The sequence below is a fragment of the Amblyomma mixtum genome, chromosome 1, assembly GCF_055824585.1.
Source record: "Amblyomma mixtum isolate Tamu chromosome 1, ASM5582458v1, whole genome shotgun sequence".
Classification (NCBI taxonomy): Eukaryota; Metazoa; Arthropoda; class Arachnida; order Ixodida; family Ixodidae; genus Amblyomma; species Amblyomma mixtum.
Window position 1 is genome coordinate 59,611,973 of NC_143012.1, and position 20,917 is coordinate 59,632,889.

The 20,917-nt window shown below is 44.1% G+C and overlaps 1 protein-coding gene across 4 annotated transcripts; it reads left to right on the top strand.

Moving 5' to 3' along the window:
- The first annotated feature begins 2,188 nt into the window (after positions 1-2,188).
- Positions 2,189-20,637, top strand: LOC149366389 (uncharacterized). Of its 4 annotated transcripts, none has more exons than XM_089550453.1 (4): positions 2,189-2,219; positions 6,090-6,174; positions 8,025-8,579; positions 20,509-20,637. In XM_089550453.1, exons 1-4 carry the CDS (start codon positions 2,217-2,219, stop codon positions 20,553-20,555), a joined length of 690 nt encoding a protein of 229 aa, XP_089406579.1. In that variant the 5' UTR covers positions 2,189-2,216; the 3' UTR covers positions 20,556-20,637. The 4 variants fall into 4 exon arrangements, with proteins under 4 accessions (XP_089406579.1, XP_089406565.1, XP_089406570.1 ...); XM_089550439.1 differs by lacking the exon at positions 20,509-20,637 and adding an exon at positions 13,637-18,539 and having other exon boundaries at positions 8,025-8,831; XM_089550444.1 differs by lacking the exon at positions 20,509-20,637 and adding an exon at positions 8,963-13,779 and having other exon boundaries at positions 8,025-8,831.
- Positions 20,638-20,917: the final 280 nt, after the last annotated feature.

A 20,917-nucleotide genomic window follows, 5' to 3' on the forward strand; every position in this document is an offset into this window, starting at 1 on the left:
TTCCAAAAGAAGAGACGGTTGGAGGACAACCTATTTGTCATAACGCAGTGTATAGAGATAATGGACGCAAGTCGGAGGCCTCTATGGATGGCATTTTTAGACATTAAGGGGGCATATGACAATGTGAATCAGGAAAAACTTTGGGACCAATTGAAGAGATATGGTGCCGATAGAAATCTGGTTGAATATCTACAACATGTATATTCAGACAATGAGGTCGTAGTAACCTGGGAGGGAGAAACTACAAAACCAGCTAAAATTAAGAGAGGGCTAAGGCAGGGCTGCCCACTATCACCCCTACTTTTCGTGGTATATGTGATCGTACGAGTCAAATGTAAAAGAGGTTGGAAGAGAGTAGGGTAGGAGTTGACGTGAGTTATATGCAGGAAGGTCAGAAGGTAAACCAAGTGCTGGCTGGACTAATGTATGCGGATGACATTGTGCTACTAGCAGACAAGCGAGATATGCTGCAGGAAAGTTCTGTGGTAAGGAGTGCAACAAGCTAGGACTCCAATTCAGTAGAGAGAAGTCAGGGATAATGGTACATATTGATGAGAGGGGAGACTCACTAGAAATATAGGACACTATGATAGACCATGCGGGAACTTATAAGTAGCCAGGCGAATGGCTAAGTAGGGAAAAATATCTGAAAGAGCATGAGAGGATTCTGAAGGATAAAGCAAAAAGGAATTCAGACATTATGAAACATAGAGCACTACGGAAATATAATAGGTATGAGGTAGTTAGGGGGGTATGGAAGGGAATCATGGTACCGGGCCTCACATTTGGAAATGCAGTCCTGTGCATGAAATCAGAAATACAGTCAAGGCTAGAGGTCAGACAAAGAAGTGTAGGAAGGCTAGCCTTGGGAGCCCATGGGAACACTCTATATGAGGGAGTCCAGGGAGATATGCGTTGGGCGTCGTTCGAGGTTCGGGAGGCAATCAGCAAACTGAAATGATCAGAGACTAACCCAAATGGAGGGAACAAGGTGGGCAAAAAAGGTGTACAAGTACCTGTACATGAAAAGTATTAACACAAAATGGACTAACAGAACCCGAAAGCTAAGAACGAAGTATTTACGGGTGAGGGATGGGATGCAACAAAGCACTAACGTGAAAGCGGAGGTAAAGGAGACGGAAAGAAAAATGAGGAAAGAAAGAATGCAGGAAAAATCGGCGCTAGAGCGATTATTCGATAATTCGCGGGCCAGTTCACGGCTTTTTGAGGCTAGAACAGGATAAGAAGTGGATATTTTGTGCTCTGCTTGTAAAACGGAAACGGTGACCATAGAGCACTTGGTTCTGCGGTGCGCAGAACTCCGCCCAGCTCCCCCAGAGGGGGCAGCAACATCCATAAAGATAGCGCTGGGATTTACTGGGGAGGACGGGCGAGTGGATGGGAAAAGTGTGATATTTACGAAGGGGAGGTTAGAGGATTGGTGGCGGAAATCAAGGGAGGGGTGTATTTGGAGGGGAAAAGGATAGACAGACTAGACATTGTAAGAGCGAAAGGGAAAAGAAAAAAATTACCGACGATTACGTTACTTCCTAATGCGAAATTTGAGCGCAGCAAATAAGCTGTTTCACCTTTTCGATAGATTAAGGCAAAGAAATCGAGCAACACATGTATGCGCTATCACATAATTTTTTTTTTATTTTTCACACGTATTCGCAATTTCGGCTCGGGCGGTGCACATATACAGATCCGCCGCCACCGATCTGGCTCTCTGATTGCCACCGCACAGGGGTTGCATTGGAGGAGGAGCGAAGAAAGGAATTAAGTTCGAGCCGGCGCTTTGACAACCGGAGACTCGCAGGAAGAGGGGGGAGGGGGGCGGCGTGTACACCCAGCGGCAAACGATGGGGGCAGAAGCGCGCGCAGCAAGCGGACAACACGATAAAGGGAGGAGGGAAGAGATAGCAGCGACTGACTGATGCCGCTGACGCCGATAGCGCTGGAGGGATGAAAGGGGGGCGGAGCTGGTTACGAGGCCGACGCCGACGACGACGCGAAACCCAGGAACGGACGCCAAAGAGCTGCGCTCTAAAATAAATTAACAATGGGGGAAGTATATGCTAGGTGGCGAAAGCTACCACCCGGTACAAAAAATAAGCCATTATCATCCATCCATTTAGGTTGACATAGAAAATAAAGCTGCATCGCTATGAGCATCAACAATGGCAACAACTTCGAGTGCGACGAGGTGCTGTGATATGGCAAGTAAACTCATGCGTTTGCAAATCTGTGCTCCTCAAATACGTCTTTTTTTGTGATTATACTGCTGGTCTGGCTTCATGCGGCTCAATGCATGTGAAGCCGCAGCATGTGATATAGAAATCGTGCTTTGTCTTTGCGCGTGCTTGGCGGGTTTCCGACCCGTTGGCGCTTTTAACATTCGGAGCAAAGCCAAAGCTTTGCAAATGTCTAGCCCCAGGTGCAAATCATTTTGCTGCAGTCAAAACTACTCGGGTAACCAGAGTTAAAGCAGTTAACCTTGATGCAGGCTGAAGTACTTTGCCATTCGAAGTGGATAATTCATCGCGTCCACCCGCGCGCAAGTAAACGCAACAAGTGCTAAGGCGCCGACTTGCACTGGCTAACCGCTAAAGATTGAATGGATCTCTCTGTTCTTGTGTGAAAGTCTTGCTGACACAGTCGTGAGAGAGCCTTTCGTAGCTGCTTTCAGCTCTAGCGGGTGTGACTACAGCCGATGCGCCATTTAATTTGTTCTGAGGTTTACGCGGGCCATTCTGCTTTTAATCGCTGAGTGAGTGCAATTCTCGGATTGTCGTTGTGTGTTTGCTCTCTCGAGGACTATTGTAGCAATGAAAGGCATGGTTCACATGCGCCTAGACACCCGAGAAACTTTGACACCGTGCTTAAAGCGCTGCTGTCTCTTCTGGGGCCCGATGTAGGTGATGCAGGTGGCGGTACTTGTAGCCTATTGATCGCGCCGACAAGTTGCAAAAAGAGCATGTCAATTTTGAATTTTTTTTGTAGCAAAGATACCACCGCACTCTGCTCTTATAGAAACATTCAAGGATTAACATTTAAGCATTTTAATAGTCTGCATCGAGCAAGGACAAACTGTTGAGTCTTCCATTGCATTATTTATCTTCCCTTTGACGTGTCCTCGTGGCATTCATGTTATTATTGTTAAAGGCATGTAGCTTAACAATGGTAATTTTGGATTTGGGACACTATTTTCATTTGGGCTGCATCTCACAGGTGTCATAAATCATGTTGAAAAGACGAGGACTGCTAATTGCCAGGAGAATCTTCCAAGGGGAACCGCTGCCAATGTCAGGAGACCCATAGGTGGATGCTCGTATCCTGTAAAACCGTGTGTCCTTTGATCGGAACGTGTTGACCATAGTCCAATGTATTTAATGTGAACCCTGAAACTGGAATATATTTCAGTTAGAGAGTAATTACTTATTAATATCCACCTTAATGCACCCGTATGGCAGCTTCAGAAAGTTATATTTAAGCTATTCTATTATTTTGCAATTCCATGCCTTACTCGTTCGGGGTGATTGTGCCTTTCTGCAGCTTTCTTTCCGTCATTGTTGCATTGCTTATGCCTGTATTTCTTTGTGGCAGCACACTGCTGCTTCAAGCTTTCTGGGGAAAACGTGTGCAAAGGAGAAATGTCAAAAGCTGCAATGTTCTGGGCAAGGGCATCCGCAGAACTTTTTGCAGGGGAGGGCACCTGATGGCTGAGGAGGGGGACGCGGTAAGTTAGCACCAAAAAGACGCTATTTGTGGTCTAAACTACCCACATGAAGCTACAATTAGAAACAGCGAATTAGTGCTAAGCTTGGAGAACATGCATTGGATTTTATTAATGAACAAAGAATTAATCTTAATCAAAATGCGAAAAGTTACTCACCATAGCGTGCTAATTTGGCTGTGTAGTAGTTTTCTGCTAGTGCATGAAAAATATACGGCATTCCAGGAGGCGGGGCACAAGCCCCCCTTGCCCCCACCCTCCAGACGCCCATGGTTCTAGGATATTCAGTGTCCAACACTAATTATCATAGTTTAGCCGAGTAGATGTGCAGTACCATGTGTTCATTCTTCAACGGAGAGGACACTTAGGGAGGGAGGAGGGTTTTAAAAATAACTTTTTATTTATTGCTAGAATGTCATGAAAGTTGGCAGAGGGATGCATTTTTCTCTTCTGATTCCAAATATGTAATCATAATTGAGCTGGTGGTCTTAAATCTTACAAAGTCTAGAATGTGATTAGGTAATTTGTTACGCAGCTTTAATGAACTTTGTCATTGCATTTTGTTGCTTTTATTTACAGGAATTGATAGCCAGAGAGTTCCCATACCCGGTGACATTCTTTGATTTTCTCTGAAGGCATGTCACCCTGTTATACTGTGTCGAGAGTAAAAGGTCGCAGTATTTGACACTGCAACTTGTTAAGCCAATTGCAAATTGCTATTTATACGTGGTCCAAACAAAAGAAGTAAGAATGTCATTGGGTATGAAAATTTTCTGGCTGTCAATTCATGTAATGGTTTTGCACTAAAGCTGGAGGAGACACTTAAGATCCGCCTAAAGGGTATATGACCTGATAGCAATGATGTGTTAATGCCTATATATGGGGATGTGGAGATGCTCTACTTTACATTCATAAACCCCTGGGAGTCCTCATACCTCTCCTAGTGCGGTGGTTAAACAATGCGGCACTTCTCTGCGATGGCAGGTGTCGCCACCGGTGGGGCTTGTGCGACCCTGGTTGCTATTCCCAAGCAACTTCTCATGACCAATCATTGATTAAAACTCGTGATCCGGTAGGCAGGTTTGATAGTGTCACAACGTCATGTGACCTAGGTTGCTTCTCTGGGCATTTTTCATGCATTTTTTACTCGCAACCAGTGATGCTGACAATGCTGCTGGCTTTTCTGTGACACAATGCCCTTAACATTGTCGCATTAAAACTGATCTGTTGCAGCTGTTGTGTTGTGAACTCTGCAATTCTACATTTTCATGCATTCAGGCATGTAAGGCATCCATATTTCATGATTTAAGATGCAGTTGTGTTGGCATTTATTTTTTGTTACTTGTTTGCAATATTTTTGTGAATACGTGTATGTGTGGTGTTTGCTAGTTTAAAATGTTTTTGAGCAGCTTGAGTCACTTGAGACAGTATGCTACTCTTTAAGAGTCGTACTCAGAGTAGGAAATAGCAAAATTTTTGTTATTTTTCTTGAAGGAGCTTGGACGTTTTTACCTTTTCTCTTGCAACGAGTCAGCATGTCTAGCAAGCTTAGCCGTGCTTTCTCGTCATTTCTTCTAGCACTTTCAAAAGGACGGACTGCCGCCACTTACTGCCAGTGGTATGGCACTGCTGTTGGCAGAATTATTTGCTGGTATCTGATGGCAGCATAGACACAAGCCTGCTTGGCGTTTGTCGAGCAGAATGACTGCAGCTCTTGTGCGCACTCAATTTAAAATTTTGCAAAGAACATTTGAACTAAATAACCAAAAAAAACTACAATCTGGAAAAGTGTGGAAGCAGTTCCGCGTGGCCGTGATCAAACGAGATATGTCCGGTCGCATCTCGTGTCACAGCCAAGATGATAAAGCTGCATACCGGCGGTTTTGGGCATCACTGAACTCGCAGTAAGATGATTCGTGGCAATATCAGCAGTATATATTTAGATATAATATCTTTAAGACCGCCTTAGTGTTTTACACTCTAGTTTTGATAACACTCGTGCATCTCGTATAGTGTGACACTCATTACTGCAAATGCGTGCTGCATGGGTGGCACGGCAGTCGGGTCCACATAGTTACATACTATACGTGTATATCCTGTCCTTGATGTCGAGGTTTTTAGACACAGTCTGCCATGAGAAAACGAGACTTTGATATGAAAATATTCGATTTCAAATGCTTCTGCTGCGTATCGCAGAGCAACAGTAGATTTGCTTATTTGGACAAGGAGCTCTCGATTGGTACAGAAAAGAATAAGTTGATGAAAGTCAGCCGGCTGTCTCTAACAAAATGGTGCAACTTGCAGCTTGCAGTGCTTATTGTAATGAACTTCTCTGCTCTGTTTCATTTTGCAGGCATTGAAACCAATATTGGCAACCCACGAGTACACAAGGTGCCCAAAGGACCATCTTTCGAAACCAGTGCTTCCAGCATTTTCAGGTTGTACTGCCTGATGTTCATAATGTGAAATAGCCGCATAGCCAGTGATCTCAGACTTTGGGAGTGATGGTGCATCAAAATGGGCCGTATTAGTCCCTGCCTTGTTGATGCCTAGACCACAACCATCATTGCAACGAGCCACAGTGTCTCAGTCGTTATGGTGCTCAGCTGCTCACCCGAGGGATGTGGGTTCGATCCCGGCCGAGGTGGCCGCATTTTGATGGAGGCAAAATGTTAGAGCCCCATGTACTTTGCGATGTCAGTGCACGTTAATGAACCCTAGGTGGTCTAATTACCGGTACCATTCCACAACAGTGCCCCTCATAGCCTTCGTTGCTTTGTGATGTCAAACCTGATAAAGCAACCAACCATCAATGCATCATTATCAAATGCCCTGCTTCTCTATATTCTTTGTCCTGTGTAGTTTTTTGTGAACAGAGTACACAATCTAGAGAGTACACAGCAAAAAAAAAAAATACCTGCAGTAGAAAAAGTGCCCGCGTTTGTGTGGCTGTGCCTTTTGTGCATCATACTTTGTCTTGGTTTTTTTGCTCTAGTCTCACCAGTTTAGGTCTTCAGTTTCCACTGTGGTTCTACCGCCCTTTGAGCTTCTGTCTCATTATTTTATGGCTTATTGTTTTCTGTATTCTTCTGTATACAACATCCTTATGAAGTGAGTTCTGAAAAGCAGTAATAACTTTTTGATATGCTGTCAGATGTTTGGGGGGAATATTAATCTGTACTGTTTTTCATGATGTCTTCAGGAGCTTGTAGTGCATGTGCTTCTGATTCTATCTGCTGTTAGGAAATATTATCTAATCTGGTTCATTATGAGACGATATTGATGATCCATGCTTATTTGAGTGCTATGTATTACATTGGTGTCACTGCTGACAGTATTGGTTTTGTCCTTTTGTTGTGTGATGTGAGTTTTTCTGTTCTTAGTTTATTTTTTGTGATCACGGGGCCTGATTATGCAAGATTGAGTATAGTTCTTTTGTTTCCTTAATTGTTTTTTTTATGTAGCTGTTTTAACATTCAGAACTGCTGTGTATGTTTTAGTTATTTATTCATTGCAATTAAGTTTGGTAATATCAAACAACAGATATTTTTAGTCACGAAGCCTTTCTTTTTTTTTGAGGCCAGAGGAACAAAATTGCTTGCTTATGATGTTCGCAGAACAGCTGAATAGGTTTGTGCTTTGTTGGTATATTAAACTTATCATGTTAACATCCAGACGTGCACACTGTGAAATGATACCTGAGATGGTGCAGTGTGCACAGGCAAATGTGCTAATTACTACGTTTTTTCAGTTCTGACGGGTCAACTTATATATAGATATGGAGCATTTGGCTACATTTAGTGAAAAGGAATGAGTCGTTCAGCAGTTTTTCTCCAGCAGATTGCTCAAGGTTTGTCTGCAACATGCAGAGTAATGAATGTTCAACCTTTTATAGACAAAAGGAATGCACTCATCAGCAGTGTACTGTGTCACGAGTGAAAGCTCACAGACATTTTGTAATTCGTGAAAAATTTGCCCAGACTTGCAAGATCCCTCCCGGCCAGGCATTTACGAGCACTTTATCTTGGTTGCTCTGACTATTAAGTTGTCTGCAGAGTATGCCAAGTAATTCTTCGAAAGCTAAGACTTTATCCGTCCAACTCCATGCTAATTTATAAATACCAGAAAATTTGGTTTAAAAACCTTTTTTTTAGGAACAACTCATTGATCCTGAAATGAAATGTTAGCCTAAATGTTCTGTAAGATTGCCTACTTCATTTATAGGTTACTGGCTGCCCCTCCAAACGGGCTGTAACACACTGTAAATACTCTCATTTTCATGGTGCAGGCCTGGTCACAGCTGATCCCATGCTCAGAGTCTCGCCTGGAGAAAACACCAGTAAGCAGCTGCACCAGTCTTCCCCCTGCAGTGAGAGTTTCATGAAGAAAAGCCCCCAAGAGTTGCACGTTCTCATCCAAATGTGTGACCGTCCCTTCCAGTGCGACCACTGCGGGAGGAGCTTTGCTGTCAAGACCGCCTTCGTGGAGCATCTTCGTACTCACACGGGTGAGCGTCCATACAAGTGTGACCACTGTGACAGCAGCTTTGTTCGAAGAAGGAACCTGATGGTACACCTTCGCTCCCACACGGGTGAGCGCCCATACAAGTGTGACCACTGCGGGCGCAGCTTTGCTGCCAAGCCCACCCTTTTGGCACACCTTCGCACCCACACGGGTGAGCGTCCATACAAGTGTGACCACTGTGAGAGCAGCTTTGCTGTGAGGCAAACCCTGGTGGAGCACCTTCGTACTCACACGGGTGAGCGTCCATACAACTGTGACCACTGTGAGAGCAGCTTTGCTGTGAAGCGAACCCTGGTGGAGCACCTTCGCACCCACACAGGTGAGCGTCCATACAAGTGTGACCACTGTGGAAGGAGCTTTACTTTCAAGGCCACACTGGTGGAGCATCTTTGTACTCACACGGGTGAGCGTCCATACAAGTGTGACCACTGTGAGAGCAGCTTTGCTCAAAGGAAAAGCCTGTTCACGCACCTTCGCACCCACACGGGTGAGCGTCCTTACAAGTGTGACCATTGTGAAAGCAGCTTTGCTTTCAAGACGACCCTGGTGGCACACTACCGCACCCACACAGGTGAGCGTCCATACAAATGTGACCACTGCGGGCGCAAATTTGCTGAAAAGGGTAGTCTAGTGCGACACCTTCGCACCCATACGGGTGAGCGTCCATATAAGTGCCATCTCTGTCCAATGGTCTTTACACAGAGTTCAAGCCTTGGAAGGCATGTGCGCGCGCACAAGAGAAAATCCGTTCCGGTGTCAGCTGTGCAAAATGCCGTTTGAAGAAAAGCACACTTTAAAGCTACATCAAAGCCGGAAACATGCTTCAAACGCCACAGCTCATTGAAGTTTTGATGCCTTTTCCCAATACTATGCGATACCATTGCTATAGTAGGATACAACTTAAAAAACAGCAGTTGCTAACATTGGGTCGCGGTCGGCGGTGTCTTGTATTACTCCGCTGCCCAATCAGAACAGTAAACGAAATCAGCTTTATAATGTTTGGCTACATGAAACAATCCATGTATTAAAATTCTAGAGCTCATAATTTTTTTCTTGTGATTAACTTCGTGTCTAGGCAACCAGAAACGTTTAAATAGCTGACTACTTTTTCGTCGTGGAGGAATTCTGTGCGCGGAGGCTGAATGGGGGCGGAGCTTCACTGCAGACTTAAGTTGTATCCGACTATAGCTAACATATCTCACTTTTTAATTTGCTATGTTGGGGGGAAAATGTGCGAATTCACCTGCCTTCAAAGTACAGAACATTTCTTCGGTTTCTTTTCCTTCTCCATAACAAACCTGTACATACCAGGCTTGTACTTTGTTGGTTTAGTTTCAGCTCATTGAGTGATGTGCGTGAACTGTGTTAGCAATGCTTGGCACTAGCTTGTAAACTGACATACTCATAGCAGAGCAGTTCTTTGTTCTTTTGAAAGCAAATGTAATGCCACCAGAGAAGAATGCTGTTTTGTTATTCCTTCCATGCTTTGTTGTGGCTGTATTATTGGGACAAAAGAGCCAATTAACAAAGCTCAGGCTCCTGATGAAAAACAATGCTCGCTTTTGTTTGCAGCTCTTTAAAGTAGTCTCTTGGTTTAGATTGTAAAAATGAATGCTTTACTACACGAGATTCCTGTGCGTTATCTTTTTTCAAAGAATTAGTATCTTTGCATGTGGCATGTTTTTATTACAAATTATGTCCTCAGCATTGTTAGTCTTGATAAACATGCTGCACATTTGGAGGCAAAGAGTCACTCTCTCAACAGCAGTTGTTGCTCTCATTCCATTTTGTAGTAATGGTTTCGAGGTATTTAAGCATTTCTACAGCAAGCCCTTCCATATTGTGTTGTGGTTATGGAAATTCAAGTGAACTTGCTTTGGCAACTGCATTAACATAAAAATTAACATAAGTGGACCATTGACATAAAAATTATTGCTATTTATAAAAGCTTGTGGAGTTTTGTTTGCTGAAAACCTATAAGGGACACTGAGGACGATGCTACCAAATTTTTCTGTTAGTAAAATCCGATAGTTCGGCACTTTGTAACTTTGTTGCCGCTTATCCTGGAGTGAAAGATGAATTTTGTTGCCAAGAGATTTGGATTCGAAGTTGAAAACCTTTTTCCCGCTGCTACAAATCAGACTTGAGAGTCTCTGATGACGAAGTAGGAGAACAGTGACTGTGACTGCTGACGGTGGGAGTGCAGCAGCCAAAATGAAAACTACTGCCGGTCTTACGTTGGCGGTCTCCATCACCCGTCGTCGCTTCGTTTACGTTTGCACCTACGTTTTGATGGATCACTTTCCCGACTCTGGCAACGAAGTTCTTGCAAAGAATTGAGGCATGCATTTAGCGACCTCAACCCCACACAGCATGCGATGCTTTTAAGGGCTGAGGCGGAAAATCTTGTAAGAAAGTCCTAGCACGGAGGAGTCGTCAGCATTGCTATCACCACCGAGCCACCGTCGCGACTGATGTGTAGTAATTGGTACGTGCAGGCATATTTAAATTCTGTAATAATAGTCCTCGTAGGGCTGGTTATGCAACCTAGTGTCTTGGTACGCTGACAAAGCGAACACGCCAAGCGATGCATTAGCTAACGCGGAGGCACGTTGAACATTGGCTACGCATAGCACTTTTTTCTTATCTCCATTGTGTGCCATTGCATCAACTTCGTTCAAGGAGCACTTGCTGCTCCGCCCTTCTAAATTGAGGTGCATAATAAAACCATACAAGCAGGCAGAACGCATAGCTGTGAAGCACCCTAAAGCATGCCAAAACTCGGCTGGCCGCCTTGATGTGCCGCTAATTGCAGACTTTCTTTGGCTTTCAGCATTCAGGTTGCTTTTATCCGTCTTCCTCCTATGATAAAAGTGCACTAGTGGGTTGAAACAGAACTTGTATACTTTAATATGGATCAAACACGTACCCTTCATGCACGTTTGTCAGCCTCAGAGATCTGTTGTGCTTTTTCTCCTATTTCGTCATCACGCTTGTACTTGCGAGATTGGCCTGTGGCGGCGATACCTGTATTTTAGTTCTTGCTCTTTGCTTCCTTACAAGGGCTTTGTTTTCAGAAAGAGCGGTGTTTTTGTGTTTAGGAGCTGGTATTCTATCGATAGAAGCCAACTTCATTTTCTCAGTGTCCCTTGAAGGAACATTTACTTCATCCATTTAAAGACTTAGTTATGTGTTGTGAGCTTTAATAATTTGAAAAAGAGAGACACCAAGCAACAGAAAAGGTCTTTCCTGACGTTCCTGCTCCCAGCACGGGGTCGTTCTTCACAGCAAAGACGCAGTCCCCTGCATAAACCATAATTGAGTTTACTTGGAGGAATCAGGATGCTACAAAAAGCAATTGCAGCAGCGATCTCGTGATGTGAAAGTTAAAAGCATTTGTAACAACGCTTAAGCAGCACTCAGTAATGAATGGCCACACGATTGATTGCTACAAGGCAAGGATCGCTGCAAGCAAAAAAAAAAATGACAGCATCGCAGCTAGATGCGGAATCTCTAACCATATACAGAACACATCACACGAGCTGATTCAAAACGACGGAAGTCTAGACCTGATATACACATGCTCCTTTTGGTCATTTTTGAGGCTTTTTAAAATAAACCAATTTTTGGTGATGCCTTCATTGTGAACGCGGCCCCCATGCTGGCAGCTGAAACGTCAGTATCTTTTTGTACTGGTTGGTGCCTCTGTTTTCAAATGTAAACCCCCCCCAACCCAAACGGGATTCTTTCAGACTCAACTTCGGGCTACAATGCTACATCAGCTTTTTTCGTGATGCTGGTTGATTCGCAAATGGTTTACTGGCTGCTTTTGAGTGCTCTGTCAGTAGTAATTGTGTGTTGTAGTAGTTTGCAGCATTTGTGACCAAATCAATAAATATTTGTTTTCATCCATACAAAGCACAAGGATGGAGTGCCTGCAGAAAGCTGAAGCTATCGGCATCTTGGTGAAGCAACTGCCTTTACACGTGATGGCAGCAAAAGCACATTACGGACTTGACATTGACATTTGCTAACTGATCGCTTTATTTATAGTGATTTGAAATTTGTGGGCTGAAAGATGGCGCTATAATACACAGATCATTTGGAAACAAATACAAATCGCGGATTAACTCTGGCTCAAATGTAGTGGAGATATGTCTGAGAGCGACCTAAACCAAAACAAAACCTAGCACTTCTCTCCAAAACCTGTTTTCTTTTTTTTTTCATTGTTATCGGTAAGGTGTGAACGCAAGCATTTTGTTTTTTTTAAATCCAGTACGCTTGACCCTTTTGTGGGACAGCGGGACACATACTGTGTTTGCGCGATTTTAGGTCGACGTTTTCTTTCTTCATTTGAAAATACAAAGTGGGAGGTCGGCTTACAATCGAAACCAAAGCTGGGCATCATTAATAAATAAAAGCAACACAAACGAGATATCGAGAGTGCTATAGCGTGGTTGCAATTTTATGTTTGCTCCACGACGCTGCCGAGTGGCATTCAGTTAAAGGATTTTTCATTTTTTTCTCTTTTTTTTTTACTTTGAACTGCGCACACGGCATTAAGGGAGTGTCGATGGTTGATGGATGGGTGGCTGTTCCAATCGTGGTTGCACAGTTCATGGAGGGAAAAAAAGTTGTGCTGTCACTCGGAACAGCAGTGATTCTGTGGAGTGTTTCAGCAGCTGATAGAAGAGCTGACGCCGCTCACACATTCGACCGCTGCTGGCAATGTTTTACCGGTTTTCAATGTAGTGTTTCGTCTATCGTCATTTGTGCTTTGGGTCCGGTAAGTTTTCGGCGCTCGTTCTTGGCTACATTCAAGGTGGCTGGACACCAGTTCGACGTCTTGGGACGGGTGATACAGGTGTGGCCAGACTGTGTCGTGGTGCGGCTGTTTACAAAGTGAGGGATTTCGTGGAACGACGCCGTGCTGTGGTTGTTTGCATAGTGGGGTATTTTGCTGGGCAGCGGCGTTCGAACGATGCGCTGCAGGACCGCAGCAGCGCTAGTGAGGACGATGGCGCAAACATGGAAGTGTGGACGAGTAGTCCAGCGACTAGTACATTTTCGTTTTCGAAAGTGCCCACTAGTAGCTGACGATAAGCGGCGGCGGCCGAATAATGCTATCGCGTTCTACTTTTCAAGGGGCTCTAATAAGATAACGGTATGCCTGGCATGTTGAAGTACGCCGCTTTACGAATATTGTCCAGCAACACTTTTTTAAATGTGCTTTGTAGAAGCTGAGTTATCTGTAGTGAAAATTTGAACTTAAGCGTCATCACGCCTTTCCCTCTGCTCTTGTCATTTTTTGCACGCTGTAATGTCAGCGCTCCTCCAGTGGCCCCACTGCTGGGAGCAGAATTTCCTGATTTCCAGAATTTCTGCAACGTGAAGTACCGACAAAGCGGTCGCCATCAGCAGAAGCCTGGGTGACGGCAGGGAGTGAATCAGACACGCGAGAAGGCTCTAAAGCGTCCCATAGGAAAAGGCCCTTACCTTGCTGCTACCCGGCTACAAACCCTCATAGTGCCCCATGGATTTTCACACAGTTTTTTTGTGTGCCGCATTGTTGAACGGTGGATGCTTTGCCATTTGTGTAGAATCGTATTATCGCCTGCGTTCGGGACCTACGAAAAGCTGAATAATTGAAGGCACTTTGTGTTTTCGGACAACCTTTGTGTGACCGCTGTGGGTGTGGTCCTTGAGGCTGCGAATTCCTCTGATATAAAGAGGGCTGGTTTCAGTTGGACTTTTTAAAGCTGCCAGCCCAGCTCATAGGGGGGCGTTCTCCGTATGTCAGAATGATATTTTATATTTCTCACTGCTGTACGAAGTCTCCTCGCCACGTAAGTTAAGCTGTGTGCACCTCGAAGAAAAATGATGTTTATCTGCTGCACCCCTGGCTTGCTTGCTGCATCAAAACCGAAGTCCTTGACAATGCGCTCATAGTCCGCTATGAAGCTGTATAAGAATCCTTGTGTGCTTATGAGGGGAACAGCTTACGCTTGCGCTAGACCCATTGTGTTTAGAAATAAGTGTTGCCTGATGAGCCACTAAAAAGGATGGCAAGCAGTGCTCACTTCGCTAGCCAATTCCTTCAGTTGTGCCCAGCTTGAGTAGGCACTCATCGTTGGTTTGAGTCCATGGTTGCGCTTTTTTTTTTCCAACAACTTTTGCAGCTGCTATGCAGGTGTTTGCTTACTGCGTTATGTTTCTCTCTATATTTCCTTTCAAGAGTGAAGTTTTGTCAAAGCAAACGGACCTGTACGGGCCGACTGAATGAGCACTGGGCCAGTCTAGGCCGGGTCTGTCATTAGCAGACTGTTGTGTCCTGACCGAACTAACGGCGAGTTGGGCCGGATGCATTGTATATAACGGCCTGTGGAGACCTTTAGCACCGAGTATAAAGCTATTTATTTGAACAAGGCTCCTGGGAACACGGCTATTATGAACAAGGCTCCCGTAGCGGAGCTGAAACGACTCTTCTTGTTTTTTGTTTGTGTCTAACGATTGGTCGGCGCTTCTTATTCTTGTGGCTTTCCCCGCATCTGAAGACTGTGCTGTGCCGGTTAAAGATTCCATTTCAGCGTTACTCTATTTCTGCAGCATTTGAACTGCTTACGTTTTCTCGTTCTGTATTCACGGCCTCCGTATTCCTTTATTTTTCGCTCAAAGGACTCGTGACCCTGATATTGTTGAGAGGACATTCGCAATTTTCTAATCTGACCGGCAGTTTTAAGAAACTGAAAGTGGCAGCAGTGGACACTGTTCAATGTGTTTCACTCATTTCCTTTTTTCATAAATAAACATGGCCAGCTGAGATGAAGTAGCTTTATGCATTCTGTTAAGCGAGAGTCGCACCTGTCGGAGCCCGTCTCGTGCACTGTTATAATGTTCGCCAGGTCCGAAGACTGAAAAGACCCCGAAGAAGGCTTCGACGGTTTGCGTGGTGCCGACCCTAGAATGCGCACGACTGCCATTTAGCAACTCTTCTCAATCACAGATCAACTCGGTTCCAGAAAAGCAGAGGCTTGAAGTTAAATACAATCGCACGTTTTCACAGTGCGTCCAAGAGCATGAAATGCTGGGCTATGGTCCCCAGTCAATAGCATCGACCAATTCTCATGGTGTCGTGGTTAACTCCCTTTGACCCGCTAGTGTGAAATCGCGGAGGGTGACAGATGAAAGGGGATTAACCACGGCTTAATCGGATTAACAGTTGTGTCATGAAAATCGAACAACGCCATTGGCTGGAGGGCCTTCTTTGAGTGGTATCTGCCGCTTCGTTCTTGAGTTGTATGCGCCTTTATTTGGTTCAGAATGCACTGAAAGTGAAACGAAGGAAAATGGATCCTGGACAGCACAGAGGAGGCACACACACACAACAGCAGTGGCGTTATGTACGTGTGTGCCTCCTCTGTCTTGTCAAGCGTCCGTTTTCGCTGGTTCCACTTTCTGTGTGTCCTTTGTTGGAAGATTATAATTATGACAGCACTGTTTTTCGAACATCTGATTTTGCTGAGCCATTCTGTCGAAGCTGGGGAATGTCGGTAGTAAGTGGATGCTGCATGAACATGTCCTGACTATTTTGTCATAGAAAGTAGGGTTTTGTATGTTCTCTCATTTGTTGTATGTTTACACTTACTTCACATCAGATGTTAAAAATGCTTTTCTTTTTTTCATGAAGCCGCTTTCCTTCAGTGGTCAGTGGGACGCCTAAGACCCACTTTTTCAGGTGCTTTCACAGGGCAGTGGGATGCATGTGCCCCAATTTTTCTTGAGAATCATTACACCTAGAGAGCCAAAATTTTGCATATTTCATAAGAAGCTAATAGGCATTGCTAAGTCACCCTTATTAGGCAGCATGCCTTGCTCACAAGCTTTTGTCCCATATATTCCACTTGGCGGATATTGGGACATAATTCTGGAACAGACAGTTCAAATTTTCATGACTGTGTTTCAAGATTTCTTGTGCTCGGAAACTTGTTTTGGGCTACACAGATACAGAAAACTTTCACTTTAAGTTGTATCATGTCATGTTTTGCATGTCTTTTTTCTTTACAGAAACTGTACAAATAAAGCATGGAATAACCAAGCCTTGCTATTAGCCTGGTAATTCACTCTGTTAGTGTTTGTCACAAGGTTCACTTGTACCTGTAAGTGCCTCTGTATCCACTTACGCTTACCACTCAATTGGCCTCGCAGAAGAAAACCTCAAACAGGAAACCTTCATAGTTGAAGAAACTTGCTTAAGTCGCCCTAATTCGCCTACAATTTGAGTGCGCATTTGTCATTTGGAATCCACACCAAGCCTACCTCACAGTGAATACTCGGTGGTTGCAGAACTGTGCTGCACATTTTATTTTCTGAGACTGCTCACATCGAATGTCACCAGATTTAAAAAACCTGTATTAGAAGACTTTTCTTATTGCTGTAAACCTTCATGACTAATGCTAACACATAAACATCAATTACCATACCATTCATTACTCCATCACCATTTTTTTTCAGTCATCTTCTGCCTGCTGCACAAAGTTCAGTGTACCATCTCTTGTTCATCTTCCTTTTCTTGCCCATTTATGCCTCACAGTATCATCTATGGGAGCAGATTACCATTGCACATTGCCACTTAACCAGTGCATCCAAATCTCACGATTTGATATGCAGTGATATTTAAATTCATTTTGTTTGTTACTTCTTTCTTAGTCATATTTGTGTTCCTGCATGTGTGTACTAATCTGAACTGTGTGTGAGGAACGTTGCTGGATTTAAATAGCTTTATAAGAATAAACTGTCCTGTGTTTGTTCATTTCATTTCTATATTGTTGGTGTGTTTTTGTACCTTCTAATTTTGGTATTGCACTTAGAAACTCAGTTCCTTGTTCTTTTCGGTTTGCTTGCACTTTTTTAGACTGCTGCACCTGTTAATTTGTTGCTCTCATTGTCGTATGTTTTGTGTTCACTCTTTGCACAGTTCATTTAATGTGTCATATTGGATTGTGCTTTTTGTCATTCTTGTTGAATTTGGCACTATATGCTACATCTTTCCTGTGTAAAACTATGAAAATACGACCTTTAGAGGTAAGCTGAATAATGGCCAGTCTTGACGCGTGCGCTTTCTAGCTCCCTCCTTAAGGCCTGAGCAGGAACCGAGAGAACAAAGCATTTTTTTCTGCGCCTTGCTTGCGTGCTTGCAGTGATGAACAACACAACAGTCCCCTGTATAAACTTCGGCGTACTCAAGATAATGACGAACCTCACTATCCAAAGCCGAAGTTTCTGGCTCTCCTGGAAATCGGTGCATTTTTTGAAAAGGCAGTCAAGTATCTCTATCGATCAAAAATTCTCGAAGCCTTGGAACTAATCATTGAACAACATCTAGAAGATTCACCCCTCCAATGCTGCCCGGAAGGTGTCGACAGTAGTCACACCAAACGCTTTGATCACCTCATTTCTGAGAAGTTTCTCCGAATTCTTCTTGTCAACTACACAAAGGAATTGACAGACCAAAAGATAAGTCGTCTGGTTTCATCCACAAGCCAACATGAAAACATTTAAGGCTGTAACTTATATCCCTTGAACTGTGAGTCGCCCGACAGTGTTGTATAGGTCATTACAAGCAGTGCCTGTTATTCTTTTCAGTTCTTTTAAGTATGTGAAACGATATCAGAGTTCCAAAGAGCAAAGAATCTTTCTAACCTGGTGCGTTTCGCGCAGTGAGAACAGATGGCACAGATACCTTGAAAGTTTTCAAACGGCAAGCGCTATTATTTTCTTCATACATTTCCAAGTATTGGCAGAGATTGTGGTAGCCCTGAAGATGAAAACATATGTTTCCTAACTCTGGTTTCGCCCTGTAATATCTTGCCTCACTTTTATTCCTATTAGTCGCAAATGATACAGCCCTATCTGCTAACCGCTAATACTATGCGCCATCATTGCATGCCGACTTCAATGTTTTGAGATCCACCTACTAGTTCCCTGCTTTGTAATAAGGGAGTAATTACTCATTGACGTCCACCCGAGCGCAGCCATACGGCTACAAAGGAAAGCTATACAGCTTTCTCAGAAACTTCGTAGTTAAAGAAAAATTCGTCCTGGTCCGGGGATCGAACCCGGGACCACCGCTTCACCGGAGCAGTCGCTCTACCAATTGAGCTAACCGGGACGGCAAGCTTATGGTAGGACGAGAGCGAATTGATCAATAACTCGAAGTGGGAACAGTGTTTGACCAAATGTTTTTTAGGGGAAACCCCCAAGTTGGAGTAGATTTGTAATAAGGGAGTAATTACTCATTGACGTGCACCCGAGTGCAGCCATACGGCTACAAAGGAAAGCTATACAGCTTTCTCAAATCTACTCCACCTTGGGGGTTTCCCCTAAAAAACATTTGGTCAAACACTGTTCCCTGCTTTGCGTGCTGATAGCAGTGGCGACATATGATGTGGTTGTCAAGTTCTTGTTCAATGCTCGGAGCAGCCGTTCAGCAATATGTGCAAAGTGACCGAACCAGTGCATGCCGAGGCTACCTCGAGGGTACATTTCAGCGGCTTCCCTCGAGCTGAGAAGGTTGGCTTCCAGCACCCCCGGAGAGTTGCAGCGATAGGTAGCAACTGCACCTCATGCACAGGCCCTAAGAGAGAGCGTGCGCGTCAAGACCGGCCGTGTCTGAATAAAGTAACAGGTCCCCCAGTGGAGAGTCAAAGTAGTTTCCTACCAAAGAATCTCTCCCTCCGACCAAATTCATTTCCGTGCTTCTTTAGATGCCATTGCAGCAGAAAAGATTTTTATGCCTACTGTTGCCCAAGATCGAGTTCAGAGAGCACATTTTTGGGCATGTGTTTTGCCTTTTAAATAGTATGCAAGACAGCAGGATACATGTTTCACTACATGGAATTCACTAATGCCAGCTGAATAATTAGTAAATAAACTTTTCCCATATTATTTCAGTTGCAACAGCTGAACAATGGCTGTGTTATAAAAGATGAATTGAACTCACGTGAGGCAGGCAGGAGAACATCAGCTGATGTGACGTTCTTTTAGGTCATCTGGTTGGCGTCAGTTTGTGGTTGGCCGTTGCCAACCAGTTGGAGTAGAGGCATCTGAATCCTGCCTTCAGTCTACGAACAGTTTGTTAGACATCCAGCCGCTTTCCGTGTAGTTCTGTGCATGCGACAACTCTAAGCTTGACAGCTCCATCGTACACTGTCAAGCATCTATTTCGCATCGGAAACTGGAACTTGTGGCAGATTGGCAAAGCTCACCTCCGTAGCCAGGCATGTTGAAAAATGATTATAATGATAGAAACAGGCATCTGTTGTCATCTGACAGCAGCTCAACAAATGCATGCACATGTGTAGAACAGTTGATTTCTTTTTTATTTTTCTCATATTATTGGCTCTCAGTTCGGTTTGGATTGGTTTGGTTTGGTTTATGGGGTTTCAAAGCGACTAAGGCTATGAGAGACGCCGTAGTGGAGGGCTCCAGAAATTTCGACCACCTGGGGTTCTTTAACGTGCACTGACATCGCACAGTACACGGGCCTCTAGAATTTCTCCTCCAAAGAAATTCAACCGCCGTGGCCAGGATCGAACCCGCGTCTTTCAGGTCAGCAGCCGAGCACCATAACTACTGAGCCACCGCAGCTCTCAGTTCGATACATGGCCCATTTATGGGAGCTACCCTTGACCACATATTTTTTCTGAAAAAACTTCAGACGAGCTAATTTTTTTTTCTCTTGCAACTTGACACCATTTCTAGGATAGCTTAACCATGTATGATTATGCCTTCCATGCTTTCTCATCATCTCTTGTAACATTTTTAGAAATGATGACTGCTACAATGCTGCCACTGGCTCTGTGCTCCTACTGGCAAAAGTGCTTGCTGCTGTCTGTGATGGTATCAGGTGTACTGTTTTATCGATATTAATTTCGAAACCACCACACTCGTCATTGCCACTGCACGGCCTCTAAGCGGTGGTGCAGTCATGTCCACAAAGTTGCATATAGTTACTGTATCAACTAAATATTGTGAGTCCAATGTCGATGTTTACGGAACCATCTACCATGAGATAGTTAGACTACCATATGAAAAAATTAGGTTTGAAATTAATCTGCAGTGTTTCTCAGTGCCACAGCCTCGTGTTCACTTATACAACAAAGAGCTGTCTGTTTCATAAAAAAAAATGAGAGAGCAGTGACCTTCGGTTGTTATGATAATCAAATTCTTTGCTCTCCTTCCTTTTTCAGGCATTGAAACCAACATTGGCAAGCCAAAGAGCACACTAGCTACCTGAAGGTGGATCTTCGAAAATCTCTCCTACAAGCATTTGCCGGCGGAACAGCGTGATGTTTATGAAATGGCACATCCAGTGATCTCGGACTGTGGTGGCAGTTCACTAATTTGGGCGTAGCATACCCGGCCTTGTTAGCGCAAAGAGCACAGAATTGCAAGATGAACACTATATCATGAAATATTCCACGTACGATATCGTACATGAGTGCAGCACGAGTCATAGGAAACCTTGTGATCCAGCACATTGCAGTGCAAGTTGCACTTTTTCTCTAAATTTCTCTATAACAGTAATGAAAAAATTATGCAGGGGATAGAAAAACTGCCTGTTATGTGCCTGCGTGTTTTGTGCACCACATTTCATCT